At 37.3% G+C, this 12,935-nt stretch overlaps 1 protein-coding gene across 2 annotated transcripts; it reads right to left on the bottom strand.

Moving 5' to 3' along the window:
- Positions 1 to 6,384: 6,384 nt before the first annotated feature.
- LOC132560811 (large ribosomal subunit protein mL55-like) lies at positions 6,385 to 12,812 on the bottom strand. Of its 2 annotated transcripts, none has more exons than XM_060225499.1 (3): positions 12,790 to 12,812; positions 10,363 to 10,549; positions 6,385 to 6,664 (listed from the first exon to the last, which is right to left on the bottom strand). In XM_060225499.1, the coding sequence occupies exons 1-3, from the start codon at positions 12,804 to 12,806 to the stop codon at positions 6,506 to 6,508; spliced, it is 363 nt and encodes a 120-aa protein (XP_060081482.1). In that variant the 5' UTR covers positions 12,807 to 12,812; the 3' UTR covers positions 6,385 to 6,505. The 2 variants fall into 2 exon arrangements, with proteins under 2 accessions (XP_060081482.1, XP_060081483.1); XM_060225500.1 differs by lacking the exon at positions 12,790 to 12,812 and adding an exon at positions 12,631 to 12,768.
- Positions 12,813 to 12,935: the final 123 nt, after the last annotated feature.

The following is a 12,935-nucleotide window of genomic DNA, read 5'->3' as shown; positions in this document are numbered from 1 at the left end:
TCTCCTACATGTCGACTATTATTACGGGATCTGGAAAGGGACTGTCTCCTACACGTCGACTGTTAGTATGGGATCTGGAAAGGGAGTCACCTACACATCGACTGTTGGTACGTTATCTGAAAAGGGAAAGTCTCCTACACGCAACTGTGTGAATGTGATCTGGAAAGGGACAGCCTCCTACACGTCGACTGTTAGTATGGGATCTGGAAAGGGACAGTCTCCTACACGTTGACTGTTAGTATGGGATCTGGAAAGAGACAGTCTCCTACACATGGACTGTTAGTACCTTATCTAGAAAGGGAACAGTCTACACGTTGACTGTTAGTACAGGATCTGGAAATGGACAGTCTCCTACAGGTCGACTGTTAGTACGGGATGTGGAAAGGGAACAGTCTCCTACACATAGACTGTTGGTACGGGATCTGGAAAGGGACAGTCTCCTACACATGGACAACAGTACGTTATGTAGAAAGGGATCAGTGTCTAACACGTCGACTGTTAGTACCGAATATGGAAAGGGACAGTCTCCTACAGGTCGACTGTTAGTACAGGATGTGGAAAGGGACATTCTCCTACACATCGACTGTTAGTACCGGATCTGGAAAGGGACAGTCTCCTACACGTCCTGTTAGTACATTTTCTACTCATGTGGTCTGTTAGTATGGGATCTGGAAAGGGACATTTTCTACTACATGTTGACTGTTAGTACGGGATCTGGAAAGGGACAGTGTCCTACACGTCGACTGTTAGTATGGGATCTGGAAAGGGACAGTCTCCTACATGTCGACTGTTAGTACGGGATCTGAAAAGGGACAGTCTCCTACACATCGACTGTTATTATGGGATCTGGAAAGGGATGTTCCTACACGTACTGTTAGTACGGGATCTGGAAAGGAACAGTCTCCTACACATGGACTGTTACTACGGGATCTGGAAAGGGAAAGTCTCCTACACGCGACTGTGTGAATGTGATCTGGAAAGCGACAGCCTCCTACACGCGACTGTGTGAATGTGATCTGGAAAGGGACAGCCTCCTACACGTCGACTGTTAGTATGGGATCTGGAAAGGGACAGTCTCCTACACATGGACTGTTACTACGGGATCTGGAAAGGGAAAGTCTCCTACACGCGACTGTGTGAATGTGATCTGGAAAGGGACAGCCTCCTACACGTCGACTGTTAGTATGGGATCTGGAAAGGGAACATTCTCCTTTAGTTGAATGTTATTACGGGATCTGGAAAGGGATGTTAGTACGGGATCTGGAAAGGAACAGTCTCCTACACGTCGACTGTTAGTACGGGATCTGGAAAGGGACAGTCTCCTACATGTCGCCTGTTAGTATGGGATCTGGAAAGGGAGAGTCTCCTACATGTCGCCTGTTAGTACAGGATCTGGAAAGGGACAGTCTCCTACATGTCGACTATTATTACAGGATCTGGAAAGGGACAGTCTCCTATATGTCGCCTGTTAGTATGGGATCTGGAAAGGGACAGTCTCCTACACGTCGACTGTTATTAAGTTATCTAGAAAGGGAATATTCTCCTACATGTCGACTGTTAGTACAGGATTAAGAAAGGGAACATTCTCCTACACGTTGACTGTTAGTATGGGATCTGGAAAGGAACAGTCTCCTACACGTCGACTGTTAGTACGGGATCTGGAAAGGGACAGTCTCCTACATGTCGCCTGTTAGTATGGGATCTGGAAAGGGAGAGTCTCCTACATGTCGCCTGTTAGTACAGGATCTGGAAAGGGACAGTCTCCTACATGTCGACTATTATTACAGGATCTGGAAAGGGACAGTCTCCTATATGTCGCCTGTTAGTATGGGATCTGGAAAGGGACAGTCTCCTACACGTCGACTGTTATTAAGTTATCTAGAAAGGGAATATTCTCCTACATGTCGACTGTTAGTACAGGATTAAGAAAGGGAACATTCTCCTACACGTTGACTGTTAGTACGGGATCTGGAAAGAGACAGTCTCCTACACATGGACTGTTAGTACGTTATGTAGAAAGGGAACATTGTCTAACACGTCGACTGTTAGCACGGGATATTGAAAGGGACAGTCTCCTACACGTCGACTGTTATTACGTTATCTAGAAAGGGAATATTCTCCTACATGTCGACTGTTAGTACAGGATTAAGAAAGGGAACATTCTCCTACACGTTGACTGTTAGTATGGGATCTGGAAAGAGACAGTCTCCTACACATGGACTGTTAGTACCTTATCTAGAAAGGGAACATTGTCTAACACGTCGACTGTTAGCACGGGATATTGAAAGGGACAGTCTCCTACAGGTCGACTGTTAGTACGGGATGTGGAAAGGGACAGTCTCCTAAACGTAGACTGTTGGTACGGGATCTGCACAGGTCGACATGTAGGAGAATATTCCCTTTCTAGATAACGTAATAACAGTCGACGTGTAGGAGACTGTCCCTTTCCAGATCCCATACTAACAGGCGACATGTAGGAGACTGTCCCTTTCCAGATCCTGTAATAATAGTCGACATGTAGGAGACTGTCCCTTTCCAGATCCTGTTATAATAGTAGACATGTAGGAGACTCTCCCTTTCCAGATCCCATACTAACAGGCGACATGTAGGAGACTGTCCCTTTCCAGATCCTGTAATAATAGTCGACATGTAGGAGACTGTCACTTTCCAGACCCCGTTTCAAGTTTTTTCAAGAATTGACCCTTTACTGCCAACATCACAGGGGCTGTGTACATGTTTCAAGAATTGATCTTTTACTGTCAACATCACAGGTGCTGTGTACATGTTTCAAGAATTGATCTTTTACTGTCAATATCACAGGGGCTGTGTACATGTCTCTAGAATTGATCTTTTACTGTAGACATCACAGGGGCTGTGTACATGTCTCAAGAATTGATCTTTTACTGTCAACATCACAGGGGCTGTGTACATGTCTCAAGAATTGATCTTTTACTGTCAACATCACAGGGGCTGTGTACATGTCTCAAGAATTGATCTTTTACTGTCAATATCACAGGGGCTGTGTACATGTCTCAAGAATTGATCTTTTACTGTCGACATCACAGGGGCTGTGTACATGTTTCAAGAATTGATCTTTTACTGTCGACATCACAGGGGCTGTGTACATGTTTCAAGAATTGATCTTTTACTGTCAACATCACAGGGACTGTGTACATGTCTCAAGAATTTCCCATTTAATGTCAAGATGATTGGGGCCATGTATAAGTTCCAAGAACTGCAATGTTGAAGTCCATATTTATGTTGAGAATGATTTATTTGGTGGGTTTTTTGCTTCATAAACATTCAGGGTCATTTTGAGACAGAACCTTCTTCTAGGAACTGGTGGCTACTTCACTGAACAGCACATGAGACATGCTATACAGAGCTATTGGGGTGAAGTCTCTTGCCCAAGGATACCAACTTGACAGCATAGACCTGTCTGTTTCTGAGTTTTGGGAGATCAAGTCCATACTTGGCCTGTAGGTATCTTGAATGAAGTGTTCTAAATTGTCTTCACTTTAAACGTTGTGCTTACTATATAGAGTAGTGATTACGTGCAGGATCACTAAGGCTAATGCTTTGATAAGTGTTGCCTAAACAGGATATTCTGCTCAACATGAAGAATACAAACATTTATGAGAACAGGTATGATGTTGCAGCCCACCATGTTGAATTTTTGTTCTTGAATAGTACTGACATGATCAAGATCTCCACCTAATGCATTACTATTACTGTGGTGATGGCATTTATAAACCCTTTGGTACATAATACATCATACAAGAAGAAAAGGAGACAATGAATATAACCAAATGATATTCCATGATCTGTTGTAAGTGAGCAAGAAAAGTCATCTAGAATGTTTCTGACAAAGGGAAGTAACCTAGTAGTACATGTATTCCATATCCTGTAAATAGCTTGATATGATAAACCATGTGTGATAAAAGACAACTATTAAGCTGGTAATAAATAGAATATCCAACTAGCCAGCTGGGTATCAATAGAAGAATTAACTAGTATGCTGGTAATCAATAGAATAATCAACTAGTAAGCTTGTAATCAACAGAATAATCAACTGGAAAGCTGGTAATCAATAGAATATTCAACTAGTCTGCTGGTAATCAATAGAAAAATCAACTAGTCAGCTGGTAATCAACAGAATAATCAACTAGTAAGCTGGTAATCAACAGAATAATCAACTAGTCAGCTGGTAATCAACTAGTCAGCTGGTAATCAACTAGTAAGCTGTTAATCAATAGAATAATCAACTAGTAAGCTGGTAATCAACAGAATAATCAACTAGTAAGCTGGTAATCAACAGAATAATCAAATAGTCTGCTGGTAATCAACAGAATAATAAACAAATAAGCTGGTAATCAACAGAATACTCAACTAGTCAGCTGGTAATCAACAGAATAATCAACTAGTAAGCTGGTAATCAACAGAATATTCAACTAGTCTGCTGGTAATCAATAGAAAAATCAACTAGTCAGCTGGTAATCAACAGAATAATCAACTAGTAAGCTGGTAATCAACAGAATAATCAACTAGTCAGCTGGTAATCAACTAGTCAGCTGGTAATCAACTAGTAACTGTTAATCAATAGAATAATCAACTAGTAAGCTGGTAATCAACAGAATAATCAACTAGTAAGCTGGTAATCAACAGAATAATCAAATAGTCTGCTGGTAATCAACAGAATAATAAACAAATAAGCTGGTAATCAACAGAATACTCAACTAGTCAGCTGGTAATCAACAGAATAATCAACTAGTAAGCTGGTAATCAACAGAATAATCAACTAGTCAGCTGGTAATCAATAGAATAATCAACTAGTCAGCTGGTAATCAACTAGTTAACTGTTAATCAATAGAATAATCAACTAGTAAGCTGGTAATCAACAGAATAATCAACTAGTCAGCTGGTAATCAACAGAATAATCAACTAGTAAGCTGGTAATCAACAGAATAACCAACTAGTAAGCTGGTAATCAACAGAATAATCAACTAGTAAGCTGGTAATCAACAGAATAACCAACTAGTAAGCTGGTAATCAACAGAATAATCCACTAGTAAGCTGGTAATCAACAGAATAATCAACTAGTAAGCTGGTAATCAATAGAATAATCAACTAGTCAGCTGGTAATCAACTAGTAAGCTGTTAATCAATAGAATAATCAACTAGTAAGCTGGTAATCAATAGAATAATCAACTAGTCAGCTGGTAATCAATAGAATACTCAACTAGTCAGCTGGTAATCAACAGAATAATCAACTAGCCAGCTGGTAATCAATAGAATAATCAACTAGACAGCCTGTAATCAATAGAATAATCAACTAGTAAGCTGGTACATAAAACATTATTCAACAAAAAAAGGAGGCAATGCATATAACCAAATGATATTCCATGATCTGTTGTAAGTGAGCAAGAAAAGTCATCTAGAATGTTTCTCTGACAAAGGGAAGTAACCTAGTAGTACATGTATTCCACATCCTGTAAATAGCTTGATATGATAAACTATGTGTGATAAAAGACAACTATTAAGCTGGTAATAAATAGAATATTCAACTAGCCAGCTGGGTATCAATAGAATAATTAACTAGTATGCTGGTAATCAACAGAATAATCAACTAGTAAGCTTGCAATCAACAGAATAATCAACTAGTCAGCTGTGTATCAACAGAGCAAGAGGCCCAGAGGGTCTGTATCGCTCACCTGGATCTTTATTACCAACATTACTATATCTGTGCATATGATCCACGTCTTTGTTGGACTTCATCAAAGGAACCTTCCTGCCATATATAATGATTCTAGGCCTTCTGGTATTTTGGAAGAAGTCGTTCAAAAGGTTTTAACACATTTGACCTCTGTGACCTTGAATATGGGTCAAGGTCATTTCTTTTTGCAAACTTTGTTGGGCTTCATCAAAGGAACCTTCCAGCAATATATAATGATTCTAGGCCTTCCGGTATATTGGAATAAGTCGCCTAAATGTTTTAACACATTTGACCTCTGTGACCTTGAATATGGGTCCAGAATATTTTTTTGCAAAATTTGTTGGGCTTCATCTAATGAACATTCCAGCCAAATAAGATGATTCTAGGCCTTCTGGTATTTTGGAAGAAGTCATTTAAATGTTTTAACACATTTGACCTCTGTGACCTTGAATATGGGTCAAGGTCATTTCTTTTTGCAAACTTTGTTGGGCTTCATCAAAGGAACCTTCCAGCCAAATATGATATCTCTACGCCTTTCTGTATTTCTGAAGAAGTTGTTTAAATGAAAAGTTGACGGACGACCGACTCTTGACTCACTTGACTCTTTGGGCCAAGGTGAGCTAATAATCAACTAGTAAGCTGGTAATCAATAGAATAATCAACTAGTCAGCTGGGTATCAATAGAATAATCATGCCTTTATTTTACACTCTTTCTTTCACAAAACTATGTAAAAATACTTCCAAGTCATTACACATGAACACACTTCTCGCATTTAAAGATTGGTCAATTTTTTACTTTTTCACAGATTTCTTTTTCCATATATGCTTGTATTTATTTGAGTCATAGTCATCTTCATATTCTTCCATCACAGCCATCTTTTTACGTGGTGTCCTTCTACGGATTACTTCATTAGCTTCTTCCTCTGATAGTCCACCGAGATCAAGAGGTAACTGCACAGAAAAATTTTTTACAGACAAAAGTTATCGGAATATCTAGAAAATTTGTTTTTTCTTTTTCAAAATAAATAATTCAACAATATTGATATGTTCACTGTAATAGGGTAATATTTTGTATATTGGCACCGATTCCTGTAGTATCTATATTTTGTCTTGTAGTATATATATATATATATGTACTGGTTATGTACATGTGTGTATTATTTATCATCGCAAACACATCGTTAGTGTCACATTTTACCTGCGTGTGTAACGTTTACACGTATTGGCGAGTGCGTCCCTTTGTGTAGTGTATATGTATGTACTTGTATACGCGAGTAGTGTTCACTGACCGACTGGACACAAGACATTTGACGGACTTTGACGAAGGTGTTTGATTGGTTGAAAGTTTCTCCTAGGTATACGTCTTTTGTATGTTACTATATCGGGGTACATTTGAATCCTGGCTTGCGGGTTAGATGGATGTTCAAATGTCAGGTTCCTCGGGGTTTGTCTTTATGGTAAGTTTTCTCTAACTTTATTTCTTTCTAGTTAAAGTATTTCTTCTAATATATTCTCCTTGTGAGTGATGAGAGTTTGTATGAACAATATAATGTTCAATGATATGTTTTAACGTTCAGGGTAATATTTGGAATCAACGATGTATATGTATTATAATATTCGTAAATCCTATACTTTACCAATGTATAAGCGTTATGCATTTCTTGCTTGAAGTATTCTGTAAATTGAATAAGAGGTTATTTCTTATTTGTAGTTCTACTATAAATGACGGATGAAGTGATATTGTGGAGTGTTGCAAACTCATACATGACTTGTACGTTAGCGCACGATACGTGTTGTAAATGTGATTTTACTTTATTACTATTGGAATGGTCATGTTATTAAGTATTTTATTGGATCTTATATTTTATTCAAACAAATGCAGAAGTATTAATATTGTTTCACTCGGTGAAATGTAATATGTTAATGAAAGAAGAGTATGAATTGTTGAATATGTAACAAGCGATTTGTCAAGTTGTGAGAGTATTTGATTATGTTTTATTGTATTGTAACCCTGGTAAAATACTAGCCGCAATATACCACTCGGCTAGAGAGAACTTCTCTTTAGCTCGATTGGTTGAACGTCAGACTATTAAGTCAGGGGTCAGGGGTCACCGGTTCGATTCCTAGCGTAGGCATTGAAATGAATACTGTTACAGTATATTCCAAATGTCTATTTTACATCGATTAAACATTGAACAAACCCAGCGTTTTTGGTTTTTTTTGGCACAACACCACCCGCTACATCACCATTGGAATTTTGAAGTATAAACGACATCCCTGGGGGATCTTGGCACTACCATTATTCGATTTTTATCTACTCTTTGAAAATTTGATCTTTTCCCTTTTTTTCCCTTCTCTCTGTTTTTGCTCTTAATGATAAGACAGTTGACCATTCCTTTGCAGAAATAGTCATGATAATCTTTACCTGCCAAATCCAAAATAGCTACAAGGAAACCATTTTGTTTCTTCTGATCAGTTCCAAAACCAAATGGGCACAAGAAGAGATCAAAGGGAACATACATATGAAATTTGATAGATATCCATTCAGTACTTCTCAAGAAAAAGGGATAACAATCTTTACTAGGCGAAATCTAAGATGGCTGCCTGTTTGCAATTTTGTTTTTCCAATCAGACTTAAACTCCAATAGGTACAACTTGGGATCAAAAGGAATCTTTATATGAAAAAAAGATCTACACAGTAATTCTCAAGAAATAGCGATAACAAACTTTCAATGTCAAAATCTAAGATGGCTGTTTGTCGTCCATTTTGTTTTTCTGATCAGACCCAAAATCAAATGGGCACAACCAGGGACTGTGGGGAACCTACAATTGAAATTTAAGAAAGATCCAATTAGCACTTTAAAGAAATAGCAACAACAATCTTCATTGAAAAAATCCAAGGTGGCCACCGTTTGGCCATTTTGGTTTTTTTTTTATCATTCCCAAAATCAAATGGGCACAACCAGGGACCGTGGGGAACCTACATATGCATTTTGAGAAAGAATCACCCTGTACTTCTCAAGAAATAGCTTTAACAAAAATTGTTTACTGACACAGGGATGGATGCAGGGTGATTTAAACAGCCCACCATCTAATGTGTTAAAAAATCGGTAAGCAGGACCAGACAAGGCCAATGAAGATCTTCTGTAACTTTATTAGTTGACTAGTTTCGGCACACTAGGTATGCCGTCCTCAGAACAGTGCAAATTCAAAAAGCAGGACTTTATATACTCCTGTGCCTAGCAACTACACATGTTATTTCCACCAACGTCAAAGAGAGTACACTAGTTACAATGACGTAATCTATTGGTGACGTCATAATGCAAGTAAAAACAGATAATAGTGGAGTTCCGCTTTGCCCTAGGCTAATGCTATGTAATGTACAAATATCAATAAAAGGAAATTATAAAACTGATAAAGAGATACAGCAATTAGCAACGTTATCTACGGTATATATACCAATGAATAAATATATAAGAAGTCTATCCTACGGCTGGAAATATTAAACAGGTATGTAGGAAATGTTCGTTTCTAATACAGCTGTCATTAGAATCTAATTATGATAATAGTACAAGTTAATTTAAGACTTAAAAACTCAGTATATCAATATTAACCAATGGCGAATAAACAGATTACCAAATAATGTTCATAATATAAAAGCACAACTATACATAATAAGAATGACAGTTTATATTTAGTCTTAAATATCCAGACATGTAGCCGGGTTGAGAATTTTTTAAAGTTCTTACACTATCCGTGTCTGATATTCAGTCCATGTGGTTCCGCGGTGTTTAAATACGTGATAAAGGCTTCTTCCGTACGTAAGCGGGTATTTACATTCTTCAATGTGATTTTAAGTCCAGTAATTTTCACACTTCCTGCGTCATGTCCTGTAGATGTATAGTGATGCGAGACTGGTTTGTGTTTGTTGGCATTCCTGATGTCAGCAAAATGGCCATGAAAGCGTTCCCTGATTGAATTTCCCGTTTGTCCAATATATTGGATTCCCCATTTTTGACATGGTATCATCAAAAATGCAGAATCCAATATATCTGTATCTCTTTATCAGTTTTATAATTTCCTTTTATTGATATTTGTACATTACATAGCATTAGCCTAGGGCAAAGCGGAACTCCGCTATTATCTGTTTACTTGCATTATGACGTCACCAATTAATTACGTCATTGTAACTAGTGTACTCTCTTTGACGTTGGTGGAAATAACATGTGTAGTTGCTAGGCACAGTAGAATATAAAGTCTTGCTTTTTTAATTTGCACTGTTCTGAGGACGACATACCTAGTATGCCGAAACTAGTCAACTAATAAAGTTACAGAAGATCTTCATTGGCGTTGTCTGGTCCTGCTTACCGATTTTTTAACCTATCCTTTGGTACCGGACTCAGTATTCGCTCAGGAAATCCGCTGTGGAGTGAAACTGGACTCACCAGCCTTACCTCTTGGACGTTGGATCTCTTTTTCTTCGTAATGTGTTAAAAGTTTAAACAGGTCTAAACAGTTTACAATATTCTGTCACTATAATGTGAACATGGATTACACTCAGCTAAGCTAAGCAATAAAAAAAAAAAAAAAAAATGGTCAACTAGGTACCAGGCTTGCTTCTCTTGGTAACATGAACTTTCAGTACTTACCGTGATAAGTTTTCTAGGTTCCTTATATCTGACAGAGATGGTGGAGCCGTCTGGATAAACTACTGTTGTGGGATATTGGCGTACATAAACTCTCCTTCGGTAGCGTGTCAGTGATGTTCTGCTGGACATAGTTTGATACTGATGTATGAAATGTCCTTGACAAACTTTACATAACGACTCTCCAAGCCTGAAAATTCAAATACAATGTATGATTAAAACAGAGTTGTAATGTAAAATGTTTACACATCAGTGCCACAGTATTGCAAAGACATTAGTTTTACAATGAACTTTCCAATACATAACCTGTGGCAGTCTTATAAATGGCTGTTCTTTGGAGGAAGACCTGGCCACTACAGACTGGAAAGTGTCTGGTTTCAATGGTTGGTTTTCCCTTCTACCTTCACATTGAAAGCTTTCAGATCATTGAGAGAACAACTGAAATTATCCAACTAACCAAAATCTGAACAATGTTTGCCACTCATTTAGACAATCTTTCCTGGAAGTAGCAAAACCAAGACATTGGTTTATTTGGAAGATAAAATATCCTTTGTCTGGTGTTCAATCAACAGTAAAGCATGAAAAGTTACAGATCTTGACATGAAATAAGATTTCAATATTTTTCAAGTTTGCTACCTAAATATATATGTATGCTGTATTATATATATGATTTTTAATTATGGAGGTGGATGCTAACAGTTTGAAGCATTCTGCACATCCACAGTTTTGTCTTTGTTGTGGATGATAAGTTTCAATTCTTTTTTATTTCTTGTCTCTAGCATGATCAATTGTTGACTGCAGCTTAGAAGAAAAATTAAATTGCTGGTAAAAAGGCGGAACCCTTTAGAACAGTTAAGAAAATGTGAGAAAACAAAATATATAAAGAAAACATAAAAAATTAAAAGATATTCCAGAGGGAAAATGGCCCTCACCATTCCTTGATATCTATTCAATCTTTAAAGTTGAACTTTTTCTGAAGAAACAGCAAAATCTAACTTCCAAGTTTCACTTTAAGATATACTGATGATGCCTTGTCTTTTAAATAAGAAGAAATTTGTTGGCCATGTTCATCTTATAAACACCAAAAACTTCATGGACATGACAGCTACATCAGCTTCTCACTTTGATCTTTACCTACGACGAAATTAGCAGGGACAGATTTACACCTAGCTATATGATAAGTGTAAAGATTTAATTTTCCATTTCTGGAAAGCAACATCCCTGCATCCCCAACCTATGGTATCCACATGTTGTACTTGATTATATATTCTAGGACATGCTCCCAGTATCGTGATTTTCATGCAAGAAGTTGGCATCTGACAAACTCTGTCCCAAATCAAAATGACAACTATAAGGACCAAGGGGAACCTACATGTGCAATTTGATAAAATTCCATCGAAGTGCTTAAGAAATAGTGAAATCAAACTTTTCAACTTGAGGGTTTTGAGAGATGCAACTTGATAAAGATCATTGAAAAGTTTTATGGTTGTCATAATGATCTCGTTAAGAAATAATGTATTTCTATGTGTGAAATGAAGCTGAACATGTTTGATGTTCATTAATAGGCCTCATGGTGCTGTTGTTTTTACCTTGTTCTCATTTGGGAATGAAAAAGTACAAGAATAATCCTTGCACTTTTTCAGGAGTCACCATGTAAATTTTTCTTTGTTCATATTTTGCCCTAGTTTTATTAACTTTAAGTTAGAATAATGAATTATTACTCTGTTTACATGTCAATATTTTCTTTGTTGTTTCATTATCAAAATTGAAAATAACCACTTGTTAGACATTATGTTTTTCTTGAGAAGTCCCAAATCGGGGAGAGCACAGCTAAAGACCACTGAGAACCTACATATGAAATTTGTGAAAGAGCAATATGTTAACATGAATTGTTAATGGACAGACAGCAGACATCAGATGTAGGGTGATGAGGTTCATAATCTCATTTGAAATGGAAACGAATGTGATATTATGTTTAATATAAATTTAAGAATTGTGCCTTTTGCAACCATTCACAAAAACAACATTGAATAAGACACAACAAATCTTAAACGCCGATGTAACCGCTTTCCAGAGACGTCACAATGCGTTGACAGTGAACCTACGACGTCACAACGGAAAAAATGGGAACCTTCAGCCAATCCGCTCGGTCAAATTACACGTGTGTAACAACAAAAAAATACGTAATTGATGTAATGGGGAAGCTAATTACGCGATAAAGTATCGTATACAAGTTTGGAATAACGATGTATGTGAAAAGAGCAGTGGTACCCTCGTTTCATAACATTCCATATTTTTCAATCCATCATTAGTCTCGCGAAACCGAGCCACTGTTTTCCAAGATGCGAAGTATGTAACATTATTTATGCATTATGTACTTGCGAAAATGACATCAAAGAAAATCATTGAGTAGTTGCATATAACAATGACCTTGCTAAAGCCGCCATGTTCGTTTACCACCACTTCCGGTTTGTCGCATACATAATTCACAATAAATTTATTATTTAACCTTATTTATTAAATCGTTCTAATGATCTTGTAGTTGCAAATATTTCATGGGATAATTCGTTGAAAGT

This window comes from Ylistrum balloti, unplaced genomic scaffold, assembly GCF_031769215.1.
Source record: "Ylistrum balloti isolate Yb309-2 unplaced genomic scaffold, AGI_CSIRO_Ybal_v1 Utg371116, whole genome shotgun sequence".
Taxonomy (NCBI): Eukaryota; Metazoa; Mollusca; class Bivalvia; order Pectinida; family Pectinidae; genus Ylistrum; species Ylistrum balloti.
The sequence above is the reverse complement of the archived record's forward strand: the minus strand, read 5'-3'. Positions and strand labels throughout refer to the sequence as shown.